The sequence below is a fragment of the Rana temporaria genome, chromosome 1 (genome assembly GCF_905171775.1).
Source record: "Rana temporaria chromosome 1, aRanTem1.1, whole genome shotgun sequence".
In the NCBI taxonomy this organism is placed as follows: domain Eukaryota; kingdom Metazoa; phylum Chordata; class Amphibia; order Anura; family Ranidae; genus Rana; species Rana temporaria.
Genome location: NC_053489.1, coordinates 98,901,384 through 98,929,102, shown reverse-complemented (window position 1 = coordinate 98,929,102; position 27,719 = coordinate 98,901,384). Strand labels below are relative to the sequence as shown.

The following is a 27,719-nucleotide window of genomic DNA, read 5'->3' as shown; positions in this document are numbered from 1 at the left end:
GCAAATCCCCATTCGACCCCCAAGGGGGTCCCGACCCTCAGGTTGAGAACCACTGCTCTAGAAGCACATGTAATGGAGGGACAAGGCAGGAATGCATTTGAGAGACGATTGTCAACCATTTCATAAAGCACCTAAACATGAATCTTCATAGCAGGGTCACAAGGTATTCTTGTATTCAATAAAAAGCTGCAGATTCTAAACAATTGTTATGTGTTGGCTCACTGCAGATACACAAAGCATGAGCATATCTGCAGAGAAAGCCATAGTGATGGGAGAGGATTTTTCGACCAATCGGATTGCTTCTTCCTCTAAGGTGGCGAGGCATAATTGGGCGATTTTCTCACGCTTATAGGTAGATTTATGGTATGTGCACAGCGGAACCAGTGTTGCATCAGGTTGTGGTCCTCTGTGTTACCTGATGCTCTCCTGCAGGGGAAACGATGCAAGTCAGTGACCTGGTAAGGTCTGGCAGCTCTAAAAAATATATCAGGATAAAATGAATTCATGGAGCACTCCTGGATCTTTATTACCAAAATGCTGTATACAGCCATAGTGCAGAAAAAGCTGACACGTTTCAATGAAAATTTTAATGAAGAGCAGCAGCGATTTCCTTGTTACTGACCGCATGCTGAATATTGCACAGTTGTATTGACGTGAATATAAGCCCAGCAGGTGCCAAATTATGTGTTGGCTCAGTCCAGCCTTTTAGAATGGGAATGGTAAACATGCTGAGCACACCTTTTTAACTCCAGACTGAAGAGTGACTCACAAACCTCTGCTGCGTTTGAAGGACCTTTCCGATTTTAATAATCCAGCTGCCTTAATATGCGAAATCTTTGAAAATCCTAAACTGATAAATGTTTTGCCTTTTCTCCTCTAGAAGTGTATCTAATATACAATATGTGACCTGACACCCTCAGTCATTTTGTGTCTGGCTTTTCTATTATACCGTGAAAAGTTTGTATTGTGTCATGGAGCTGAGTGGGAACACACATTCAAATCCATCTACAGTACGTGTGAGGGGCAGTTAAAGTGGTTCTAAGCATTCCTTGCATTAAGGTGAAAAATGTTTAGGCGTCAAATGTTGCAGCACTGTGCATGTCTGCAGCTCTTCTCTCCCCTCACTTCTGAGTCTCGCTGGCTTTGCTGGGGCAACGGGAGTCATGGACCCACAGTCCTGTCAATCAAAGCCATCAAAGCCAGTGCCGAGGGAGTGGGGGGGTGGGGCTGAGTCCAGCTGCCTTTGTCAATGGACACAGCAGTGGGGCTCGGGAGCAAGCACGAGTGCCCTTGTGTAAAATTGCTTCCAGTGGGGGCACTGGAGAGGAGGAGCCAGCAGCACCGGTGAGGGACCCGAGAATAGGAGGTTCGGGGCCCACTCTGTGCAGTTCTATTGGTAAGCCTAGAGATGTTTTATTTTTATTAAAAAAAAGTTTTCCCTTTACAGTCATGTTAAAACTAAATTCCAGGTATGGCTTTTTTGCATAGATACGTCGATCCTGTTTGGGCCATTGTAAATATACATATGCCATATTCTTGTGAAGGTTATAGTAGGTGCAAGGCATTTCAGTCTCTTATTGAAATAAATAAATGCAAAAAATTTTCCTGGCAAAAAGAAAAGTGAACCTAGTTTTTAAAGACAAACAGAATAGAAATACAATTATGTATTCCTATTGAGTTAGCCAGAAGAAATCTACTTCTGCCGGGAGTACCAGGCCTCCTCCTAAGCCAGTGACTAAAAGGACATGAGTGACATAACCAAATGAGACTAGCAGTCAGGCATTAGTGCCTTGGATCTCACACTTTAGATATACAGTGTCTGTAGGTACAGGGGTGCCCAGGCGCCTCGCCTACAGGAGTGCCCAGGCGCCTCGCCTACAGGAGTGCCCAGGCGCCTCGCCTACAGGAGTGCCCAGGCGCCTCGCCTACAGGAGTGCCCAGGCGCCTCGCCTACAGGAGTGCCCAGGCGCCTCGCCTACAGGAGTGCCCAGGCGCCTCGCCTACAGGAGTGCCCAGGCGCCTCGCCTAGAGGAGTGCCCAGGCGCCTCGCCTACAGGAGTGCCCAGGCGCCTCGCCTACAGGAGTGCCCAGGCGCCTCGCCTACAGGAGTGCCCAGGCGCCTCGCCTACAGGAGTGCCCAGGCGCCTCGCCTACAGGAGTGCCCAGGCGCCTCATGTACCAAGAAGTGAACTGCTACTTTTCAGGAGGAATTCCAGACTAAGGCCCCTTTCACACTTGTACGATTTGTCCTGCAATTTGGGACTGCAAAGTCACATGACAAGTCGTACTCCATGATTTTCAATGAATACTGTTCATATCTGTGCAACTTCGAGTCGCAGCGACTACTTTGGTAATGATTAAGGACAATTTACATTTCTAGATGTAACCAATAACTATATCAGATATGTACTTTGAGTTCAGGTCCACTTCCCCAAGGCAGTTTGCTTATGTGTGGTATTTATTCTATAGAAAATGTACCCTTCTGTCACATTCAGCACTGTGATGTTCAGAAACTTATAATTAAAAGCTTTTAGTTGACTCCACTGACTGCACAGTTTAATTACATATACAAAATGGTTCTACCTAAAAGATTTGCTGTTCTGTATAACCATTCTTGTGATCCAAGCTGCACAGATTGGGCCCTGGCCTTCATTGTAGTTGGGCAGTAAAACATGTTTAGACACACATCAGGTGGCTGATGGGACCATGAAGGAGCAAAAGCATACTGTTGAGGTTGTCCCTGTGGTCTCCCCCTCTAAAGGAAAAGTGGTAATACATGGTTTGCCCCTTCCTCTCCCTGTCTGGGAGCTACTGTAAACAGAAAAAATACAGAATTCTGGTATTTTTTTCAAAATGTAGTTCAAGATTATGTTTAGTCAGCTGGACCCAGCTGACTGTGTCCAGGTTTAGACATCTATCTCAATGCACAGTCAACTGCTCTGTGTGCGAATTACATGTGAAAGCAGCGGCAGCTGTCAGACCATCACTAGCTTAAATGAGATGAGCGGCTGCTGCTTGCATAACCCGGTCATATCTGCAGCAAGAGTTCTCGGGTTCTTGCCGCAGGAATCCGATGGCCACACCAACCCAGTGTGAAGGGAGCTTAAAACTATCAGATATATATGATAGAGCTAAGCCCAGGAGGTGTCATGCACCTTGCTAGACTCATAGTATTCATTAATTTTTATTACAAAGGAGCTGTAATCCTGGAATTCAGATTTAATAATTTTAAAGCTGAACTTTAGGCAGATATAACAGACACAAGTCATAATTTTTTCATCATTGAATGTATTTTTTTTTTAAAATGCTAGCAGTGTAAGTACCTCAATTTGACTTGGTTTGGACCTCCTGCAGTCCCTGTATACCAGGACTTGGGTGTAAGAGGAAGAAGCAGTTGAAGACAGTTGATTCACATGGTAACAAAAAGCATGATGATAGGCGGAGACGGCAGAGTAACAAAGAGATGAGCTCGCCAATGTCCAGTTACAGGCTGGGGCTGGCCCTGGATGACTTGGGCTCAGAGAAAGTAGGTTAAATGATGTTGGCTGGCCATCAGACAGAGGGCATCTAGTGGAAGAAAAAAGTACTGCAGGAAAAATGAAATTTTGAATATTGCAGAAAAGCTGACTTTTTATTTTTTGTTTTAATAGGCTATTGTATCTTCTTTTTGGCTGGAGTTTTGTTAAAAAATTCATATCAGGGTTTACTAATGTTTCCAACCATCTACCTGGATTGCAGGTTTGGATTTCTGCCTGGATTTTCAGCTATGTTTACATAGTAGGTTCGGTCCCTGGTGTGGAAGTTTGGGGATGTATGAGCACGCTTTATTCATGGATTTTCTATCCAGCTTCAGTATATTTTCTTCTTATCCTATACAGTCTCCCGCTGTGCACAGCTTGGATGTAAAAAAAAAAAATCTTTCCTTGCACACGTGCCTCGGATTATTATTTTAACTGCAGAATATTTCAATGTATTGTATTTCAGATGTTTTTTGCCAGTTAAATTCCATAGAAGTGCATGACTATACACCCTGATATCTTGACGTTGGCAGGGCTTCTACAATCCTCCTGCCTTACAAGAGTTAATCTCTGTGAAGTGCAGCATCAGAAAGCGCTGCCAACAAACCATTGTTCCTTTTCAGCAATCTGTTGAAATCGAAATTCCCTTTTGCCGAGTTTTCTGTGCCAAAGGTCTCTTCATTGTCTGATACTTGAAATCAAACCATTTAAACTCAAAATAATCCTTGGCCAAGTTCACTGTCCTGCATTGTCCAGTGGGGTACCCGTGACAAAAGCAAAATGTGAATGCTTCAAATAGTTCAAAACCCCAATGAAGGGAGCTGAGCTGGGACCGCATCGCCACCTTGTGGTGAAATTGTAAATCTGATGTTGGTACGACTACTACTACTTTTCTATTGTAAAAAAGATCATCTTTTAATATATTGTATTATACAAACAGGATAAATGTATGGAAAAACAATTCTGCAAAAAAAAAAAAAAGATCTCTGTTCTCATATTTAGATTGACGCCTGTATTGGTGCGATTTTATTGTTTTTGTCATTTTAATCAGACGGTCTCTGTTTAGAACAGCCTTTTTAGCGTTGGAAATACTCCACTCTTTGTAGCTCCTCCTCTCTCATGGTCTGACCGAAACTGTCCCACATTTATGTTCAAAATCCACAAGTGTGGATTTGTTTTTCTTCGCTTTGGTGAATTCACCAATTGTATTTGATCTAATTGTATGTGGTGGATGGCAGCTGGATGTGATTAGTGATGTGTTCCCTGCAAATTATTTCCTGTATGTTTTAGTTACTACATTGCCTGCATCTCCGTCATTTGTCAAAACTACACTAGATTACCAAAAGTTTGGGGACACCCGCCTTTGCACTCACATTAACTTTAATGGCAGCCCAATTCTTAGTCTGTAGGGTTCAATATTCAGTTGGCCCACACCTTTGCAGCTATAACAGCTTATTTTTTTCTGGGAAGGGTGCCCACAAGGTTTAGGAGTGTGTCTATGGGAATGTTTGACCATTCTTCCAGAAGCGTATTTGTGAGGTCGGGCACTGATGTAGATGAGAAGGCCTGGCTCGCAGTCTCTGCTGTAATTCAGGACTCTGTGCAGGCCAGTCATATTCCTCCACCTCGATTATCCATGTTTAATAGACCTTGCTTTGTGCACTGGTCCAAATCATTTGAAGGGGGAATTATGGTGTGGGGTTATATTTTAGGGGTTGGGCTTGGCCCCTTTCACACTGGGGCGTTATTCAAGCGTTTTTCGAGCGAAGCCTCATCTGCAATCCCCATGTGCTGGTAAAGCACCGCTAAGACCCTAACGTTTTAGGGCGTTTTTGCAGTGCCTCAGTGTGAAAGGGTAAGGCGTTTTTACAGCGCTTTCAATTCATTTCAATGTAGGGGGCGTTTTTGGAGCGGTTTTTTTTTCAGCGCTCAAAAGCTGCTCCAAAGATGCTGCTTGCAGGACTCTGTGTGAAAGGGTCCATTGAGATGCATGGAGAGCATTTTATGAGCATTTTAATAGCACCATTTTTAACGCTAAAATGCTGTAAAAACGATTCAGTGTGAAAGGGGTCTAAGTTCCAGTTCCAAAGCCATTAGCATCAGTCAGTCCACATTAAAAATGGCCTGTACACAGCAGGTCTGGCTAGCAGGGAAGCTATGGACTAGGAATTGAGATTTTAACCCAGGGTTTGACAAATTTGCTTGGAATCTAGGAGTCGGCTAAAAAAGTTAAGAGCCAGAAAACGCACCCCGTCCCGACGAGCTTGCACGCAGAAGCGAACACATACGTGAGCAGCGCCCGCATATGTAAACAGTGTTCAAACCACACATGTGAGGTATCGCCGCGATTGGTAGAGCGAGAGCAATAAACCTCCTCTGTAACTCAAAACATGCAACCTGTAGATTTTTTTAAACGTCGCCTATGAAGATTTTAAAGGGTAAAAGTTTGTCGGCATTCCACGAGCGGGCGCAATTTTGAAGCGGGACATGTTTGGTATGAATTTACTTGGCGTAACATTATCTTTCATAATATTAAAAAACATTGGGATAACTTTACCGTTGTCTTATTTTTTAATTAAAAAAAGTGTAATTTTTTCCCAAAAAAGTGCGCTTGTAAGACCGCTGCTAATACTTTTGTTGCTTAAAGTTTTTATTTTATTATTGCTATTTCATTTTATTACAGTTTATATCTGTTCAAGCTTGGAATTGCCCCACAAATACAAGACTTACTGGGAAAAGTGGACTTTACAGGTAAGAAGCATGAGCCAAAAATGTGTCAAAAGTGTCCGCCATAATGTCGCAGTCATGCAAAAAAACGCTGATCGCCGCCATTACTAGTAAAAAAAAAAAGTTAATAAAAATTCCATAAAACTATCCCCTATTTTGTAAACGCTATAACTTTTGCGCAAACCAATCAATAAATGCCTATTGCGATTTTTTTTTTTTTTACCAAAAATATGTAGAAGAATACGTATCGGCCTAAACTGAGGAAAAAAATTTTGTTTTTATATATTTTTGGGGGATTATAGCAAAAAGTAAAAAAAATAGATTTTTTTTCAAAATTGTGGCTCTATTTTTGTTTATAGCGCAAAAAATAAAAACCGCAGAGGTGATCAAATACCACCAAAAGAAAGTTCTATTTGTGGGAAAAAAAGGACGCCAATTTTGTTTGGGAGCCACGTCGCACGACCGTGCAATTGTCAGTTAAAAAACAACGCAGTGCCGAATCGCAAAAAGGGGCCAGGTCCTTTACCTGCATAATAGTCCGGGTCTTAAGTGGTTAATGATAGGACATTTACCTGTCCTGCATTCCAACGATGTCTGCACCCGCAGCTGATGTTGGGTGCTGCCGCCACCATTGCTGGTAAGGGAACCCGGCAGTGTAGCCTTTCGGCTTCACACCAGGAACCCTACTGCGCATGCATGAGGCCCCGCTCCTCTCTCTCCTATTGGCCCAGCGGCCGGGAGAGGAGGCGGGAGCTCTGTGGTGACGTCACAGGGCTTGGCCCAGACTCACAGAAGTGGGAAAGGATGCCTGTCAAAGACAGGTATCCTGTCACCCTCCCCCTCCCCTGAAAGGTGCCAATTGTGGCACCGGAGGGGGGGGGGAGGAATCAGATGAGCGGAAGTTCCACTTTTGGGTGGAACGCCGCTTTAAGGTCTACCATTGGCAGACCCTTTTAGATTTCTAAATATTACCTTTTTACCTGTGAATCAGGGCAAGAGCTAAACCATCCACTTTGTTACCCACACTTTTTTTTATTTATTTTTTTCAATACATTTGTCACAAACATGAGTTAACTGAAAGATACTAGCTGCATATTGCACTATACACCATATTCTGTATTGCTACAGGCAAGATTGAGTTTTTGGCACTAGTAGGCTAAATCGTATTGGCTGTGAAAGAATGCATCATTTTGAATGTGCTCATTGGACGTATATGTCCTAATTGTCATCTGAGGGCAGAAATATACCAAATGCTAACTATACTGTTTTTCACATGAAAATGTCAGGAATATGTGTGATTTGGTAAAAAATAGGACATGTTGTTATATACTCAGCATTAATCGTTGTGTTTGTTCTCTAGAGGAGGAGATCAACAACATGAGGAAAGAGTTGGAAAAATACGGTATTCAGATGCCCTCATTCAATAAAATAGGAGGAATCCTGGCCAATGAACTGTCTGTGGATGAAGCCGCCTGTAAGTTTTGTAGGCGGGTGCTAAATATATACTGTATAATGACAAAATAACTTAGACTCGCCCCACCACCAGATTATTCGGCCTAATCTCCCATATCCTCTGATAGTTTTGCTATTTTTCTCATTATTTTGAGTAAAGTTTGTATGAACAGGAAAATTACCCTTATAAATGGCATCACTGACTGCATAGGTGCCAACCTCCCAGAAAACTGACACTGGCAAATGTAACACTGGCCATATAGTTACTTTGTTTTTCTTTCAGATTGGTTTTATATTGACAAAATGTAACCATGCATTTCCAGTGTGAGGGTCTAGATTTTGGTTATTTTTTTGGAACTTACAAATTGAAAATGTCATCTGATTGATCTGGCCAGTCGGTGAGGTTCCAATGGGCAGGGCTAGCTGAAGCTGATCTGGGGTGAATGTACAGTAGAGTTCATGGTAATCGTGCGTTTGATCGCTGTTGTTTGCAAATGACAACACGGCACTAAATTAATCTGCAACACGCTTCTCCTACCATGTTGCACAAGCTGAACAGGAATGGTCCCCCAGTGCAAATGTTCATTTTTAGGGGTGCACTGATTGTCTCAGGTGCCCAAGGGTGGTTGTATCATATTTGACCTTCCATGAATAGTCAACTTCCTTCAGCATTAGATCTCCACTTATAGGTGGCTGTAGGGAAATTTCTAGTTCTGTTGGATACTGAAGGCCACACAGCAGGTCCCTCGAAATTTATTCTAATTGTGATCAAGGAGAAAACTGCAAATTTACATGCAACACTCTTAAGCCCTGTACACACGGCCGGGAATCTTGTCAGGAAAACATCGGTTTTCCTGACGAGATTCCTTGCAAGCTTTCCTGCTCACTGAGTGTACACATGGGCAAGAATGCGGTGACGTCATCGACTACGACGAGCATGCGCTCGTCACATTTGATGCCGTCGCCGCCATCTTGCTACGCCCCTACACTGCTCTTGTAAGCTACCGAGCATGCTTCGAAGTCTCATCGAGCATGCGCGGGATTACCGGGAACAGGTAAGCATATACACACATGCTTGGTTTTCTCGGCAGGAAAACACTGCCGAGAATCTCAACGAGAAAATAGAGAGCAGGTTCCCGGCAATTTTCCAGACGAGAAACCATACGTACGGACGGTTTCCTCTGCAAAAAGCTCCCCCAGCAGCTTTCTTGCCTAGAAAACCGTGCGTATGTACGAGGCTTTAGGCTCGATTCACATCTATGCATGTTGCTTTTGAGCGTTTCTGCAGTGTTTTGCGTCTTTTTAATGTGCTACTGTACTGTTGTTGCTGTAAATGAATGTATAATTTTATGCTGAGCCTTTCTATATCATGTTTAGTTCAAAACTGAAGCTCTCCTCAGTCATTGTAGGTAAATGAAATCTTCATTTGTAGTTTTTTTTTTTTTTTTGTTATAATTCTGTGATTTATTGATCAGATATGGGTTTGGGCATTTACTCTCTCTAATCGTGATTACCAGAAACTTGCAATTCTATACATACCCAGCCCTAAGAGGGGAACTTACTGGTTAATGGTTTTGGGCCAGTTTTATTTTTGGTCTACTTTCGTCACAGTCCACCGTGTGTGTGTGTGTGTGTGTGTGTGTGGTTTTTTTTCTTTTTTTTTTTTGTGTGTATATGTATATAAAAAAAAATAAAGACTTTGTCACTGAAACCATTTGTTTATGCCTCCTTGCTTTTAGTGCACGCAGCTGTAATTGCAATTAATGAAGCGCTGGACAAGGGAGTAGCCAGTCAGACAATGGTGACCCTTAGGAATCCTAATGCAATGCTATTAAATGCGGAGGAGAGATTTGACCAGCAGTACCATGATGAGCTTTCTCAAGCTAAGAAAATAAAAGAGGAGAATGCTAAATTGAAGGTAAATAATTCAAAAACAGCCCACCTACTGCAAATATCGAATTCAGTGCGGAACAGCTGCTGAATCATAATGCTCATCAAGATGTTGATCTTGGGTAGTGTGATTCGAGGCATAGTAATAGAACTGAAAGAAATTCTGCATATACAGCTGGCATATTTGCAAAAAATACAAATAATAATTGTGTGTAAGTGACCAAGTCAAGATGTTTATGTGTGTGTGTGTGTGTGTATAATATAAATTTAAATTATAATATACACACTATACTTATACAAACCTATTCTGCTGCTTATACTACCCAAAATTATTTCTCCACTCAGTAGAAACATTTAAAGTCTGCAGGGAAACTCTCATTATTACAGGACATGGTAGGGAGAGGCTGTGGCCCCGCAGTGGACCATGGCACGGTTGTTAAGAACCGATGTTATAGCGTATACAGTATACTGCAGCTGTGGAGTGAAGAAACATTGATTTTTGCAAACTGCAATAATCACAAATCTCATTACATTACATCACAACTAGTACAGATGAACAGTGTTATAAATCGCCTTAAAGAAGTTGTAAACCCTCAAGGTTTTTCATCTTAATGCATTTTATGCATTAAGATGAAAAACCTTCTGCGCTGCATCTGCCCCCCAGAGCCCCCCTTTTTCTTACCTGAACACAATCGTTCCAGCGACGAGCAGCTCCAGCCACTGTCTCGGGTCCTTATTGGATAGAGGCCAGGAGTGCTGCCGGGACACCCCAGAAAAGGAGAATCGGGGCCAGTGTGCAAAACTGTTGCACAGAGCAGGTAACTATGACCTGTTTGTTATTTTACAAAAAAAGACCTTTACAATCACTCTAAATAACAGGAAAAATTATGTGCATTTATTATTTTCTTTTTTTTTCATTGGGAGCCTGCAAAGCTTTGCACCCACGATCAGCTCAGTGTGGGTGCTATGCAGGCCTCTTGGAAACTCTGAGTGTAAGCTGTGTACGAGCATTCAGTTACACACTGACAGGAACTTTCAATGAACTACCACATTGCTCAACAGCGCCGTGGTAGTTGAGCAATGTTGAGAACTACAAGCTGACAGCCGCAAAGGCTGTCTGTAGTTGTAGTTTCCCATTTACAGAACACACTGAATGAGTGACCTGGCCGGGTGGGTGGAGCTCTGCAAGCCGCATCTTTTTTTGAATTGTGGCAGCAGACACGGGAAGATGATCCCATGTCTGCTGTCACATAGGTGATTTGGGGGCGTGGAGGCAGCTGCAGCACTAACATGTTACAGGTTACATCCTGAATACAGGTATAACATGTTAGAAAAGGTGAACTTCTGCTTTATGCTGTGTTATCAGAACATTTTTGAATGTTTAGACGCACATTAACCCTTTTGGACCTTTTTAACACTTATTGTTAATTAGTTTTGTCTTGTGGTTACAGAACAGCAGTATTTCTGAGGAGGAGAGAGATGTGTATGAAGAACTGCTCACACAAGCAGAGATACAAGGTCACATTAATAAGGTTAACAGTAAGTAAATCACAACTCTGAGGTGTTTTCTCTCCTGAGTGGCTGCAACGACTGAAAGGTGAAACTGTGTGTTGGCGCTATAATAATGTATTGTTGCATGGGTATGTTATTGCTATGCTGTTGCTTTTGTTTAACTTACCGCAATAGAAGCAAATGACCCCGCTGCTTGCCGGTCTGCTTTATAATCTTGCTTCAAACTAAAAACTTTCTTTTACAGTTTGAGCCCTCTATAAGAGACAAGCAATGTGATGAATTTTGCTTCCAGTCAGTGATACAGAAACATATAGCATATGTTAATAAAGGGGTAATTTGCTTTCATTGAAAAAGTGGGAAATACAAGGCTCTTATAGTACACTGGCCCTGTATAAATGATGCCACCATGCCCTGAAGCAATCTTTCTCATAATTTTTTATATGGAGGAACCCTTGGAGTAACATTTTGGTCTCCGGGAACCCCTGCTATTGATTACTATAGCTACAGCTCAAGGGCATGTGTGTCACAGGGAAGAATGCTCTTTACACATGTGGTCATTGGGCAGAATCGCCTCCTTCTTCCCAATGACCACAAATGTAAGGCGCATTCTTCCCAGAGACCATTGCACTAATGCATAATGCACCATGAGCTGTAGATAAAGTACGGTAATCTATTAGCAGGGGTTCCCTGAGATTAGAATGTTATTTCAAGGGTTGCTCCCTGTTAAAAAGGTTGAGAGAGGCTGCTCTGAAGGAACCCTGTTTGAGAAAGGCTGCCTTAGAGACTCCACGGTTTTAGTACCTATCCACATTATACAGGGCAAAGATATCACAGTGCTTGCTCAGAAAATGGGAGCTGAAAATTATTTGGCTAAGGGTTAATTCTAATTTGCTTTTTATTTAAAAGTGATATGGTTATGCCCCAACTCAGTCCAATGGTTTGAAGGTGCAATGTTGGCAAACCTGCTGCTCTATTGCACTTGACATCTTTTTACAGGCGCCTTGTACTGATACTGTAGACCTCTCTAGGTGGGAAACCAATTTTGCAATCTTTTTTTTGATCCAAAACAAAGTTTTATTGAAGCACCAAAAGAAATTTACATACATCGAGAATACTTCCCATCTCAAATCATTAGACAGCAATCCATTACACAGTTCAGTAATGATAAACATTGGCAATATATCAACCATCAGCATGAAACCATCCACTCCCATCCCATCCCTGCCTCCCCCCTTCCACATACATGCTTCTCCCTTCCCTAGTCTCAGACGCATTGACATTATAGGAATCAAGTTGGAGTGCTCAAGCCGAGTATCCTACCTGTGACCAGGTCCACCGGTGCCAAGCCCGGTACATCTAGCCACCTGCCCCAAAGCTTCTCGAACTTCTGGGAGCAACCTCTATGTTGGTATATCACTCTCTCTTTGCGCAACATTTCCCCCATCAAGTTGATCCATTCCCTCATGCTGGGGGGCTCCTCCGCTATCCAATGGGTCATTATAAGTTTGCGGGCCAGAAATAGGGACCTAATAACCGCTACTCTGGTACTCTCATCCCATTCCAGTTCCTCCAGTACAAGTAACAGGCAGTGTTTTGGGTCAACTGGCAACGTTATCATGAACACCCTGTTAATGGTGTCCACTACGCCCACCCAATACGGGTGAAGCTTTGGACATCTCCACAGTAGATGAATCAAGTCACCATGGTCCCTCTTACACCTGGTGCACAGCGGGGTGGGTCGCAACCCCATAGCAAACAGTCTGTGGGGGGTGTAGTACACTCTCAGTAGTAGGTATAGTTGTGATACCTTATGGGATACATTCAGGGAGCAGATTGGCACCGCCTGTAGCGCCTCATCCCACTGTTCACCATCCATCGGGCCCAGATCCCCCTCCCACTTGGCCCTCACTCTCAGCGGGTGTTTGGTCATGAAACTGTGTAAAAGCATATTATAGCATTGCGATATAAACCCCTTGGTAGAGGTCGCCCCTGCAATCAAATTGAACAGTGGGGTAGGGGAAGAAAGCCACTCCGTAGCCTCGCCCTGAGCCCGAACTGCATGTCTAAGTTGCATGTAATAGAACTGCATTGATATTGGTAGTTGAAAGAGCCCTTTTAGAGTTTCAAATGAGAGTAGGTTCCCGTTCCGAAATATCTGCCCCAGGCGGGTTATCCCATATCTTTTCCAAAGTGCCCCATGCTGCAACTTTGCCAGCTCGGGGTATGAGTCATTAGACCAGATGGGGCTGTATTCCGTGAACCCTGTTACTCCCTGTAAGTACCTAGCTTTGTTCCACACCTTCTGCATAAGGTTGTAGGTAGGGTATTGTTTGTTTGGCTTCCCAAAGGCTAATGCTTCCAGGGCAGGCGCCACCGACTCCCTCTCAACTGTATGGAGCATCACCATCTCAGAGGAGCTCCCTCCCTCTCCCTCCCTCCTCTCCCCAGTGCGAACCTCACCCACCAGCTGCTGCAGCTGAGCGGCTATATAGTATAGCCAGGGATTAGGAAGGGCAAGCCCTCCCTCATCCTTCAGGCATTGGAGATGTTCCAACTTAATTCTGGGGGTACGGTTTTTCCATATAAGTGAGCGAAACAGCGTATTAACAATTCGGAATACCTTCAAAGTCACTACTGTGGGGGCATTATGAAGAACATAGAGCAGTTGGGGCATAAGGATCATTTTGATCAAATTTACCCTGCCGGCTACCGACAGGCCTAAAGAATTCCACGTTTTAATGCGGTCACGAAATTTTTGTAGGAGCGGGGAGACGTTCAGTCGCAATTTTGCAATCTTAACGGCATTGCATCTCCTCTTCAATACTCTTCAATACATTTATGAGCCATAGCAATGATGTTGCTAACAATAAAGATGGGGAAGGTTGGAACAACAGGTCGCTAGTTTTTCTTTCTTTCAGAACTGTGATCTTTGTGATTACCCAATAAGGGAATTGTGACCTTTCAGGGGTGACCATTAGGTGTTCGATTTAAAATCAGGTTAAAGGGGTTCAGGTTAAATGTTAGTGTTTAGGAAGAATTTAAATGTTCTTGTGCTGAGAGAAATGTGGAGGCAGCTGGTGCTGACCTTTAAAAATTCTATCTGCCTTGTTGTCGCACTGATTCCTTGGCTTCATAATTTTCAGAGTCATCGGGTAACAAGCTTGCAGCTGACATCATATTCCAGATCTATGTGCTTCCAGGTCTCTGAATCAAAGTACTGAAGGCAAATAATTAGCAGGATAGCAAGGCAACTAGCATTTTTAAAAGTAGAGATCTGCCATTCAACCTGTGTCTTTATCTCAGTAGAAGGGGGGGGGGGGGTGTTCTGTACTCCTTGGATCAGAACAATGTAATTGCTAACAATACAAACAGAGAGCACAGGAAGTTATCAGCTGACAAGATTTCTGGAAGGATCAAAAGATATTTCTTCAATTATCAAACTGGTATACCAAAAGCATTTGTTGGTTCAATACTGTAAAACAGAACAAAAAGGGGTAAAACAAGTTACATGTATTATTGGGGTTTACATACCCTTTAAATTGGTTCTAAAGAGTAAGGCACTGGTCAAATTTCGAAAATAATTTTCTTTAGAAAATCTGATCTATGAATTTTCGGTCGTATTTTGCACCATTAGTGGGCTGCAGCAACAGATGCTTTTCGTGCTTTTCATCGAATTTGAGTAATCGGACATGTTGTAAAGTTTTTGAAAAACAAACAATTTTCTAATCAGTGGCCCAGATTCAGAGAGCAATTGCGTCTGCGTAACCATAGTTACGCAGCGCAATTGCAGATTCAGAGAGCTTGTTACGCCGACTGCAGCCTAAGATATGCGTGGCATAAGGCTCTTATGCCCTCATATCTTAGGCTGCATTCTTATGCAGGCCGCTAGGTGGCGTTCCCGTAGTGGTCAGCGTAGAGTATGCAAATTGCATACTAACGCCGATTCACTACCGTACGCGCGCCCTGCGAACGCAGTTTACGTCGTTTGCGTACTTCGTGTTTAGCGTAAGGCTGCTCCTGCTAATAGCAGGCGCAGCCAATGCTAAGGATACCAGACGTTCCCGCGTCGTGAGGTTTAAATTTTACGTAGTTTGCGTAAGTGAATCGTGAATGGCGCTGGACGCCATTCACGTTCACTTTGAAGCAAATGACGTCCTTGCAACGTCATTTACCGCAATGCACGTCGGGAAAGTGCGCTCGGCGCCGGAACGCACCCAATTTAAATGATTCCCGCCCCCTACGGGATCATTTACATTAGGCGCCCTTACGCAGGGCATTTTTGAGGAGCGCCCACGCAAATTACGTGGCTACTGCTTCATGAATGAAGCGTAGCGCAAATAATTTGCGTAGGCGCAGAGTAAAAAGGGTACACTGCGCCTCCGTAAGGAGCGCGCAGCTGTACCTGAATCTACCCCAGTGATGGGAGAATTGCGCGAGAAATTTAATCGGAAAAGAAATGCGCATTTGTGCAAGAAAAAAAAATTCCTGGAAAGAAAAGGAGATTCCCAGACGAAAAAAAAAAATTCTGTAGCAATTGTAGAAATTGAAGGCTTGGTTGGTCGAATTTTGAAATTAATGGTGGTGCCATTGGATCACAAAACCGACAGATTTTCTGATTTTCAAAAGAAAATTCTTTTAAAATTTAACCATGTATGACCTGCATAAGTGTTTTTTTTTACCCTAATGCATTCCTCACATTATTGTAAAAAGCACACCACTACCTGTACCACTTTTCAATGAGGGCAGAAAACCATTTCAGTGCCTAAAAAAGATGGCAAGTGAAGAAAACATGCAGGGAAAAAAAGTTGTGGCATTATTAAATAAGCGTGATTACGTTTTACAACTTGTTAAGAATGTCTTTCCTTTCAGCTAATGTAGCCTTAGTCCAAGTAAATGAGGCCATTGGCAGGAATGATGAAGCTGGATTGTTGCAGGCTCTGATGCTTCCTATTCTCAGTATATTTGACGTTCAACCACAAAATTCTCCCTGGTACCTGACTCAGTTGAGTACTGCTAAAGACCAAAAAACTCAGGTAATGGAGACAAAGTAGAACATCACGGCTCATCACTTCATGGCATTTTCTTATCATTGGCATGGTTTTATCTTTTCTGCTATTAACCTTGTTATGCAGTGTGCTGTTGGAATACTAAAGTAACTTGGCTGCTATGCTAGAAATGTAAGTTTATGAATCACCGCAGCTTGCGGAGCTAACCTGGAGCTGGCACTGCTACTTCCTATTTAACAGCTTCACTTAGACACATACATGCACTACACATTCATTAGGTTTGGATGAATTTGGGCAGGGTTGGATCACCCAACAAAGTCTAATCCTGGACCCAATTGGTTACAATTCCCTTGGCATGCCAGCAGCTCAGCAAAACTACTCAGTTTACTGGCCTGAGAGAATAATTGTATTACTATAGAGATTCTACAAAACTCACAGTAAATGATACTGCATTTTTGTATCACGTGCCCTCCTTATGGGAATGTTTTAAGTCCGTTAGTCCTTTGGTAGCATTATCTGATAAAAAAAACTCAGCCCCTCCTTACTGTTATGGAATGAGGTTAGATAATTTTTACCCAGCATTGGGGCTTATGTTAAATTTGTTGTCAAATGTGGACATTTGCATTCAAAGGCAGCGCTTCAAAAACACACGTTCAAGCTGGAATTCGCTATGTTCCCCTGCAGCTCCCTTTATGTGTTGGAGCCCTCAGAAATACCTGTTACTACTTCCAGGTATAGGGAAGCACGTGACCCTCTACTACCATCCCCAGGATGCAGTGCTCAGGCCAGTGTGCCAGTCATCAAACCCAAATACTGTCACATGGGGGGAAAGGGTCATTAAATTGGACCTTGTATCTAAAATGCAAAAATTGTTCTTTTTAAGTGGACCCCCTGTAGAGAGAACAATAGTATACTTCCCTTTTCCTTTTCCTTGGCTTGCCTTTGGTGTTCTAGTTGAAGGTGATGTCCTTCTTCCGGTGAGATCTGGGGAGTGTAGAGTAGCCCAGATCTCACTGAGAAGATACTGTGTTGCTGCATATAGGATTTTGAGTACTCGCCATTCTCCAGGATCTCATCAGCAGGAGGATAACATCACCCTCTTTTGCATTGAAGCCTGGCAGAAACATGAGAAATGTAATCTCTTCCCCTTGATGCCCGTAAAGGTGTTTCTTTATGCTGTTTTAGTAGGGGGGCACATCTAAAATGCGGTCCTTGCACAGAGCCCACTTAAACTTTTTGTTGGCTTTCCCATTCATCTCTATGGTGTATTCTGTGCCTGCCCACTGGAACACCAACACTGAAAAGAAAGAAGAAAATTGACAGTAAACCATGCCCAGAACAGCCTAAAGCGGGGCAATGTAGAGGGGTAGCACACTGAATTTGAGGCCTGATTTTAAATTTTTGTGGGGAAATGCACATTGTAAAAATGTCCATCTACAGGGAGTGCAGAATTATTAGGCAAATGAGTATTTTGACCACATCATCCTCTTTATGCATGTTGTCTTACTCCAAGCTGTATAGGCTCAAAAGCCTACTACCAATTAAGCATATTAGGTGATGTGCATCTCTGTAATGAGAAGGGGTGTGGTCTAATGACATCAACACCCTATATCAGGTGTGCATAATTATTAGGCAACTTCCTTTCCTTTGGCAAAATGGGTCAAAAGAAGGACTTGACAGGCTCAGAAAAGTCAAAAATAGTGAGATATCTTGCAGAGGGATGCAGCACTCTTAAAATTGCAAAGCTTCTGAAGCGTGATCATCGAACAATCAAGCGTTTCATTCAAAAAAGTCAACAGGGTCGCAAGAAGCGTGTGGAAAAACCAAGGCGCAAAATAACTGCCCATGAACTGAGAAAAGTCAAGCGTGCAGCTGCCAAGATGCCACTTGCCACCAGTTTGGCCATATTTCAGAGCTGCAACATCACTGGAGTGCCCAAAAGCACAAGGTGTGCAATACTCAGAGACATGGCCAAGGTAAGAAAGGCTGAAAGACGACCACCACTGAACAAAAGACACAAGCTGAAACGTCAAGACTGGGCCAAGAAATATCTCAAGAATGATTTTTCTAAGGTTTTATGGACTGCTGAAATGAGAGTGAGTCTTGATGGGCCAGATGGATGGGCCCGTGGCTGGATTGGTAAAGGGCAGAGAGCTCCAGTCCGACTCAGACGCCAGCAAGGTGGAGGTGGAGTACTGGTTTGGGCTGGTATCATCAAAGATGAGCTTGTGGGGCCTTTTCGGGTTGAGGATGGAGTCAAGCTCAACTCCCAGTCCTACTGCCAGTTTCTGGAAGACACCTTCTTCAAGCAGTGGTACAGGAAGAAGTCTGCATCCTTCAAGAAAAACATGATTTTCATGCAGGACAATGCTCCATCACACGCGTCCAAGTACTCCACAGCGTGGCTGGCAAGAAAGGGTATAAAAGAAGAAAAACTAATGACATGGCCTCCTTGTTCACCTGATCTGAACCCCATTGAGAACCTGTGGTCCATCATCAAATGTGAGATTTACAAGGAGGGAAAACAGTACACCTCTCTGAACAGTGTCTGGGAGGCTGCGGTTGCTGCTGCACGCAATGTTGATGGTGAACAGATCAAAACACTGACAGAATCCATGGATGGCAGGCTTTTGAGTGTCCTTGCAAAGAAAGGTGGCTATATTGGTCACCGATTTGTTTTTGTTTTGTTTTTGAATGTCAGAAATGTATATTTGTGAATGTTGAGATGTTATATTGGTTTCACTGGTAAAAATAAATAATTGAAATGGGTATATATTTGTGTTTTGTTAAGTTGCCTAATAATTATGCACAGTAATAGTCACCTGCACACACAGATATCCCCCTAAAATAGCTAAAACTAAAAACAAACTAAAAACTACTTCCAAAAATATTCAGCTTTGATATTAATGAGTTTTTTGGGTTCATTGAGAACATGGTTGTTGTTCAATAATAAAATTAATCCTCAAAAATACAACTTGCCTAATAATTCTGCACTCCCTGTATACTTAATGTCATGGTATATCATTGTTTCATTCCCGTGTGCAATGCACACTTTTTCTCGATTAGTTTCCTTGGGTTGTTATGCATACTTGTGAGACATATACTGTACAAGCCAATATATAATTTGGCTGAAAATTGACAATGATGACAATGTATTGAAGGATCTTTAAGCCATGACCATATAAAATACAGCTCAAACAGGCAAAATATGATTGGTTGCTGGAGATACACATTTCACATCCCACTTTGAACAGACTTTGTGACTAAGCTCAATGATAATGTAATTGGTAAATATTTGTACATCCTTTAATTGAAAGGTTTATTTGCATAGAGTGATCTGTATTAATATAAAGGTAGAAGTGATCCCAATTGGCGACTTGTGAGAACAGTCACAAGAATGTTGTGTATGCTTTCACTAAGAACTAGAAGTGGAACTTGAATGCCTTTTGTACTTAAGGCCTTATTATGGCCCATACATCAGCAGATCTGTGTACTGTTTTGGGGTGGGGGGGGGGGGGGGGTTATTTAGCAGTGCAGGATTTGTTAAATTTAGTTACCTTTTAATGGATTTTTAGTAACTTTTTCAAGTAAGAAATACAAAAGTATAGATAGATTGTAAGCAAAATTAGCTCAGACCAGTTTATTAAAAAGAATATAGATACTCCATTAAAATCATCACATGGGCCATGGAGACCAGATACATTCAGACAAGCTCAAAGATGGGATAACTTCCAGGGGGTATCACCAGGTGGACTACTTGTAACCAAATATCCTCTATTTAGGAGCATGCACAGGATTTTCTTATTTAGTGGTGATCATTATAAAGGGAACTTGGGGCTTTGGTTGTATTTTGTTTGTACACCAATTATTTTTGCTGATAGCCCTTCATGGACAACCTTCACCACCCTCCCTCACTCAACTCTCTGAGTGAGGGAGGGTGGTGAAGGTTGTCCAGGAAGGGCTATCAGCAAAAATAATTGGTGTACAAACAAAATACAACCAAAGCCCCAAGTTCCCTTTATAATGATCACCACTAAATAAGAAAATCCTGCCACCTTTTTAGGAGGCCTATGATATAAAATGAGCATTTCCAAGGTAAAGCGATAGACGCGGAAGAAAAGAATATAAGAAAAGGGAGAGTAAAAAAAAGAACAAAGATGGAGAAGATATTTACTTTCCCAACACCAGCCCCCCCAGAAGCATTTACAAGAAGTCACGTGGAAGGTTGTAGATATCATATCCACACTGACCAAACACACTCAAAACTTTGTTGTGTATGCTGGAGCACACTAGCAATTTTTTGTGTGAAATATAATTCACATTTTATTTTTATTTTTTCTTATCTGCTGTACACTCCTGTGCCGTCCCCAGCTCCCAGTATGACGTTAATACACCACCCCAGGGGTGTTTAAAAATAGCTGGAGATCTACTTTAAGACATAAAGAAATACATTTTGGGCAGAGTTGCTTATCAACTCTAAAAGGCTGGCCATAGACTTTCTGGGGCAAGCATATGATAGGTGTGATCTGACCACGTAAGGCAACAAATCTTTAATGCACTGCTGACCACTCCGAAAAATTTCAGTGTGGGTTGTGCAGCCTGTATAGTTAATGTAGGAGGGGTACAAGTGAAATGGGTAAAGTTCTGCTGGCGCCAGATATTTTTTGAGGAAATCAGTGGCCATCAGGTACGGTTTTCAGTCCTGCCTGGATAATGGTCTCCTAATGACTGTTGGCTGGCCGGTGTCCTTATTTTACGATAAACATGATATTATTATATCGTATTAATAGGAACTACTAGTATTCCATCATTGTCACCTTGTACATGGTTACCTCAATTGATACTTCTGGTTCATAGTGAAAACTCCAGCTGCAGTCGGCTATTACTAGCCTATATAATGATGGCCTGCTCCTTCTCATGTCTAATCATTGTTGGCAGTCATGTTCTTTCTGCATTTTAAGCTCCGTGGTTCTTCCAGCTGTAAAACATTAACTGAAAGGTTTCTCTTCTCCTGATCCCTAGAAAGCAGGTGTCCCCAGTTCCCTTGACAAAAGCGAGATACAGAAAGAAGTTAGTGTTGCCAATAAGGAGGCTGAGGCTAACGTACTTAGTGAGTAATCCCAGAAATGTCTGTCCTGCACCTGAGTGTCAATCTTCATTAATCAGTGCATGCAGAAATGAAAGATTTGTTGATTAATACAGCACCGATTTTATGAATAAATGTTGTTTCTGTTACTGTCCTTCTCAGTGTTTCAATTGCTCCAATCACCACTCTGTGCAATATTGGAAGTATTCTTTTTGTATCAGGTAGTTAACATTTCTTTGTTTCATTGTGTACAGCATTTTCAGCAGCCAGTGATCGATACCTGCTGAAACTGCTTCACAGATTGTACGGCACTGAGCCACACCTGCAATATTGCTGCTCCTTTCATACACTTCCTATTGGATCACTAGAGGAAATCATAAACCAAACATAGGTGTCTGAAGATAACAGCACTCTGCTGTCTGCAAAAAGTTCAATTATACTTGGTCTAACTTGGAAAGAAATTCTGTATCATTCACAAATATATATGCAAAATATCGTTTGCTTTTTGGTGAACATTCTGAATTGTGTTTTGTTATCCAACAGATCATAGACATTTTCCAATCACAGATTTTCCTGAGTAGAGCTGGGATATAGGGATGCCGCAGCAACGACCAGCGTATAAACTGTTGATCAGTGTACAAAGAAGCATATGTCAACACACCATGGCCTGCCAGATGAAAGGGACTTGTGCGACTCAGAAATGTTATACTCACACATGATGTGCTTTAGTAGAATGTTGAACCTGTAAATCAATCCATGGTGTGCTGACAACATACAGTATGCTTCCTTGTTATCTAGCAGAGTTCTAGCTCTAAAGCAGGGGTGTCAAACTCAATTTTATCGTGGGCCGCATCAGCAATTGCTGGTTTACTTGTCATGCCAATGGCTACCACAAGATGGCGCCAAATCACAGAAGGAAGCTTAGGCCTGCAGAAGCCCGCAAACCCCTGGCCTCAATGGCCGGGGCGGCCCGACGCGATCGGGTGGTGGGGGTGCACGGAGACACAGGATACCCCATCCTGTGTCTTTGTGCGCTCCCCCGCCGCGCCGGCCGGTAATTGAGGCTGTGGCTTTGCGGCCTTCTGCAGGCCTAAGCTTCCTTCTGTGATCTGGCGCCATCTTGTGGTGGCCGTTGGCATGACAAGTAAACCAGCAATTCTAATGTGATTTTCACTGTGTTTTCACTGCCATCTCCTTCCCTCTAATTAGAGCCCCCAAACATTACATATATTTTTTATTCTAACACCCTAGAGAATATAATGGCGGTCGTTGCAATACTTTCTGTCACACCGTATTTGCACAGCGTTCTTACAAGCGCACTTTTTTTGGGGGAAAAAATACACTTTTTTTAATTAAAAAATAAGACAACAGTAAAGTTAGCCCAATTTTTTTTTTCATAATGTGAAAGATAATGTTACGCCGAGTAAATTGATACCCAACATGTCACGCTTCAAAACTGCGTCCGCTCGTGGAATGGCGACAAACTTTTACCCTTTAAAATCTCCATAGGCGACGTTTAAAAGATTCTACAGGTTGCATGTTTTGAGTTACAGAGCAGGTCTAGGGCTAGAATTATTGCTCTCGCTCTACGAATCGCGGCGATACCTCACATGTGTGGTTTGAATACCGTTTACATATGTGGGCGCTACTCACGTATGCATTCGCTTCTGCGCGCAAGCTCGGCGGGACGGGGCGCGTTTTCTGGCTCCTAACTTTTTTAGCTGGCTCCTAGATTCCAAGCAAATTTCTCAAACTCTGCCACTGTGTATTGTTTATAATCTGTGAAAAACAATTTTTTCCTTTAAATGATAATACTTTTATTATTTAGCTACACCCATCGGACTTCCGTTTCATCATTTTTATTCAAGGCTCTTTAGCCTCTTCACAGCTCAACCTTGCCTAAAAGGGCTTGCAAAACAAGTCAATTATTTTCTATATAGTTACAGTATATAAAAGAAATATACATTTTTTAAATAATATATATGTTTACCTGGAAATTTTGTATACATGTTTGTGAATGTAATCTACAGCATCCATCTAATCGTATAAGAGAACATACTGGTAATTTGACAAACTAGCAGGTTTGTGGAAAATTGGAAGACGCCATGTTTAATTTGATGCATTATATAAAAAAAAATACCATTATATTTAATAGTAATATTCCAATAGCTTTTCCCTATGGTTTGAAAGGAGTCCAATATTGCCTGTATTTGTAAAGGTGTCATCTTCACAGTTCACAATAATGTGCATGAGGTTTCAGGTGGGAAAACTGAATTTAATAATAAAATTGATAGTCGTGTTCTCTTCCATCTTCAGTCTCTTTAATAATAGCATATTAAAAAAAATACCATATTACCCTTTTGAACAGCAGTTGCTTATCTCACTGTTAAATCTTTGTATACGTTTAATACATTAATTGAATTGTGAATTTTGTACACATCACAGTCAGTTGAGAACCTCCATAGTGTTACCACAGTTTACATTTCAGTGATTGTTTCATGTGCAACATGCATCCCAGTGTAACTGTCTTAGTAGTAATTTAGTAGTGTTAAAAAAAAAAAATATATCTTTAGGTAGCTGTAAAGGTGCCCATACATGGGGTTGGGGTAATAATCATTCAGCAAGTGTCAAATGTTTCAATGTGAGAAAAAAAGATTTACCACTCGCTTACCTATAACTCTCTGCTCCCATGACCAATGGGACATTGTTGGTAGACATGCACACGTCATGTCCTATTCTGACAAAGATAAACAGTTAAGTTAAGCTTTAAAGGGTTAATTCAGATTTACTTATGCTTCCCAAAAGTCTCAATTTACATGGTCCATAATACTTTAAAGTGGAGTTCCACCCATAAATATAACATTACATCAGTAGTTTTAAAAAAATGTCATTAGTCCTTTACAAATTTTTTTTTTTTAGATGCCTTCAAAGTGTTGTTGCTAGGCAGAATAGTTAATCTTCCCACTTCCTGCACCTAGGTGCTTAATGCTTCCTAACCTACACCGCACAGACTCCTGGGAATGTAGTGGGTGTAACTTTCCAGGAGTCTGTGCATTCCCCAGTCTCAAAGAATCATGTGACTTGGACAGCACAGGTGCTGAAACCTGATCTGACACTGCTTGTGCAGCACTGAGCATGTGCGAGATCTGCAAGGCTGAAATCCAGGAAGTCATACAGTCTGGCTTCATGATGCACACACTTAAGATGGCCCCAGTCAATTTCTATTTTATAAAGTGTCTAAATGCTGTAACAACCTAACAAAACGGACCTTAGTTTACAGACTAACTTTACTAGAATACATTAAGCTTGTGTATTACAGGGGTATTTATATTTAAAAAGTGCAATTGTGGCCGGAACTCCGCTTTAACATGCTGTGCTCCGTTATGTAAATAAATGCTTACTCATGAACAAGCACTACCAGCTCCATTCCCAACCCACCTATGTGGGAGAGCGGACTGCACGTGCGCCCGGGTAGGGCATAGAGCCCGGGAGTGTTTGTTCATGGATTTATGGCATCCTACACTCAATATGTCCTGCCATCTGCAGTACAGACAGTGGTGGACAATCATGCGAGCAGCTGAAAAACAAATGATTTATTTACAAAACTGAGCACAACATGATAAAGTGGTAAGGAAACAAATGCATAGTGAGGTTTTGTGGGCAAGTAAGTCCAAGGGAACTAGCCCTTTAAATTTAAAGTGCATCTATAGCCCAAAAATATTTTAAACCTTTCCCCTAAAATGTTTTAGCTATAGATACACTTTAGCTCTCTGCGTATACATGAGCAGCCAGTCATCTGACATAGTCCAAATCCTATGTGTGGGTATCTTTTTATCTTATTTTTTCTTTAAAAGAGGGTTCTGCATTGGTAGGTTGTTTTACTAACCTGCATAGTGCTAATTGTGCGCTTTAATCTCCAATGACTACACTGTAGATCTTCCATGTTGTCCTGTGCGGTGTGCCTGCATGAGTGTCTTCGTTATAGTTTGCCCTAAACAAGAGGGCTTGTGCACTGTCATCATTTTAAAGAACATGCTAACATTATGTACTGCCTGGTCCTGTTTGAATGGATGTGTGTGAGTTTAACATATAGCTGGAACTTATTTTCTGTTTCATTGTGTTAAAGTGAGGGGAGAAAGTATACCACTGTCATCTATGGTTCTTTTAAAGTGTAATCTTGGCATCTAAAGAGATCCGAAACAGGTGTCGGTATTATTGCTGGGACTGTGTACTGGGAGCACCAGAACCCAAAGACTATATAATGTTCTTTCCAACCACAGATCTGGCCTGCCCATTCCCATATCCTTGCTTTCCTATTATTAATTAAATATGATGGCTGCCTTATTGACCAATAGAGAAGTGTTGGATGGGTCAGAGCAGGTCCATTGCAAGCTTTGTTTGCAATTTTTAAATAGAAGACCCCCAGGTTTTGTTAATGCTTTGGAAATGACCTAAGGGGTTGTAAAGGTTTGTTTTTTATTTTCTAAATAGGTTCCTTTAACCACTTAAGCCCCGGACCAAAATGCAGCTAAAGGCCCAGGCCAGGTTTTGCTATTTGGCACTGCGTCGCTTTAACAGACAATTGCGCGGTCGTGCGACGTCGCTCCCAAACAAAATTGACGTCCTTTTTTCCCCACAAATAGAGCTTTCTTTTGGTGGTATTTGATCACCTCTACGATTTTTATTTTTTGCGCTATAAACAAAAATAGAGCGACGATTTTGAAAAAAATGCAATATTTTTTACTTTTTGCTATAATAAATATCCCCCGAAAACATATATACATTTTTTTCCCTCAGTTTAGGCCGATGCGTATTCTTCTACCTATTTTTGGTAAAAAAAAAATGCAATAAGCGTTTATCGATTGGTTTGTGCAAAATTTATAGCGTTTACAAAATAGGGGATAGTTTTATTGCATTTTTATTATTTTTTTTTTTTTACTACTAATGGCGGCGATCAGCGATTTTTTTTTTTTTTGTGACTGCGACATTATGGCGGACACTTCGGACAATTTTGACACATTTTTGGGACCATTGTCATTTTCACAGCAAAAAATGCATTTAAATTGCATTGTTTATTGTGAAAATGACAGTTGCAGTTTGGGAGTTAACCACAGGGGGCGCTGTAGGAGTTAGGGTTCACCTAGTGTGTGTTTACAACTGAACTGTAGGGGGGTGTGGCTGTAGGTCTGACGTCATTGATTGTGTCTCCCTATAAAAGGGATCACTCGATCGATACGCCGCCACAGTGAAGCACGGGGAAGCCGTATTTACATGCAGCTCTCCCCGTTCTTCAGCCCTGGGGAGCGATCACGAGGGGGCGGCTAGAAACGAATAGCTGCGCCCTCATCCCGGATCACTCCCACATGTTTTCCGACCGCCACATGTACCGGGGGGGGGGTCCCTGCTTTTCCGCGGACCCCCGACCCGCGGAAAAGCAGGGACGTACATGTACGCCCATCTGCCTGTACGTGCCATTCTGTGGACGTATATGTACATGCGGCGGGCGTTAAGTGGTTAAGCTAATGCATTGTTGGTTCACTTACCTTTTCCTTTGATTTTCCTTCTAATTTTTTTTTTTTCTTCTTCTGAATGTCTCATTTCCTGTTCCTCTTCAGTAAGCTTGCCCCCATGAACCGAGCTGTTCTGGCTGGGGGTTAGTTGGCGTGCTCGCCCCCTCCCTTGGGACTACATCCCTGCGGGGAGACACGTGTGCATCTCCCCGCAGGGATGTAGTCCCAAGGGAGGGGTGAGCATGCTGACTAACCCCCAGCCAGAATGGCTCGGATGATGGGGGCAAGCTTACTGAGGAGGAACAGGAAGTGAGAAATTCAGACAAAGAAAAAAAACATTTAGAAGGGAAATTTGAAGGAAAAGGTAAGTGAACCAACAATGCACTAGCTTAACCACTTGCCGACCACCGCATGTTTATGTACGTCCACAGAATGGCACGTACAGGCAGATGGGCGTACATGTACGTCCCCGCCTTTCCGCGGGTCGGGGGTCCGATCGGGACCCTCCCGATACATGCGGCGGTCGGATTCCCGCGGGGAGCGATCCGGGACGACGGCGCGGCTATTCGTTTATAGCCGCTCCGTCGTGATCGCTCCCCCGTGCTTCACTGTGGCGGCTGCATCGATCGAGTGATCCCTTTTATAGGGAGACTCGATCGATGACGCCAGTCCTACAGCCACACCCCCCTACAGTTGTAAACACACACTAGGTGAACCCTAACTCCTACAGCGCCCCCTGTGGTTAACTCCCAAACTGCAACTGTCATTTTCACAATAAACAATGCAATTTAAATGCATTTTTTGCTGTGAAAATGACAATGGTCCCAAAAATGTGTCAAAATTGTCCGAAGTGTCCGCCATAATGTCGCAGTCACGAACAAAATCGCTGATCGCCGCCATTAGTAGTAAAAAAAAAATAATTAATAAAAATGCAATAAAACTATCCCCTATTTTGTAAACGCTATAAATTTTGCGCAAACCAATCGATAAACGTTTATTGCGATTTTTTTTAACAAAA

The 27,719-nt window shown here is 42.3% G+C and overlaps 1 protein-coding gene across 3 annotated transcripts in view; it reads left to right on the top strand.

Annotated features, from left to right (window-relative positions):
• The window catches only part of IQGAP2 (IQ motif containing GTPase activating protein 2), a 416,293-nt gene that overhangs the window by 251,126 nt on the left and 137,448 nt on the right, over positions 1–27,719 (top strand). For 2 of the 3 annotated variants that reach the window (XM_040341144.1, XM_040341136.1), the window contains exons 6-11: positions 6,202–6,269; positions 7,606–7,719; positions 9,437–9,615; positions 11,039–11,126; positions 15,969–16,132; positions 21,128–21,215. In XM_040341144.1, the coding sequence (XP_040197078.1) occupies positions 6,202–6,269; positions 7,606–7,719; positions 9,437–9,615; positions 11,039–11,126; positions 15,969–16,132; positions 21,128–21,215 (701 nt within the window). The remainder of the gene's footprint in view (positions 1–6,201; positions 6,270–7,605; positions 7,720–9,436; positions 9,616–11,038; positions 11,127–15,968; positions 16,133–21,127; positions 21,216–27,719) is intronic. The other variant, XM_040341153.1, reaches the window with a different exon arrangement.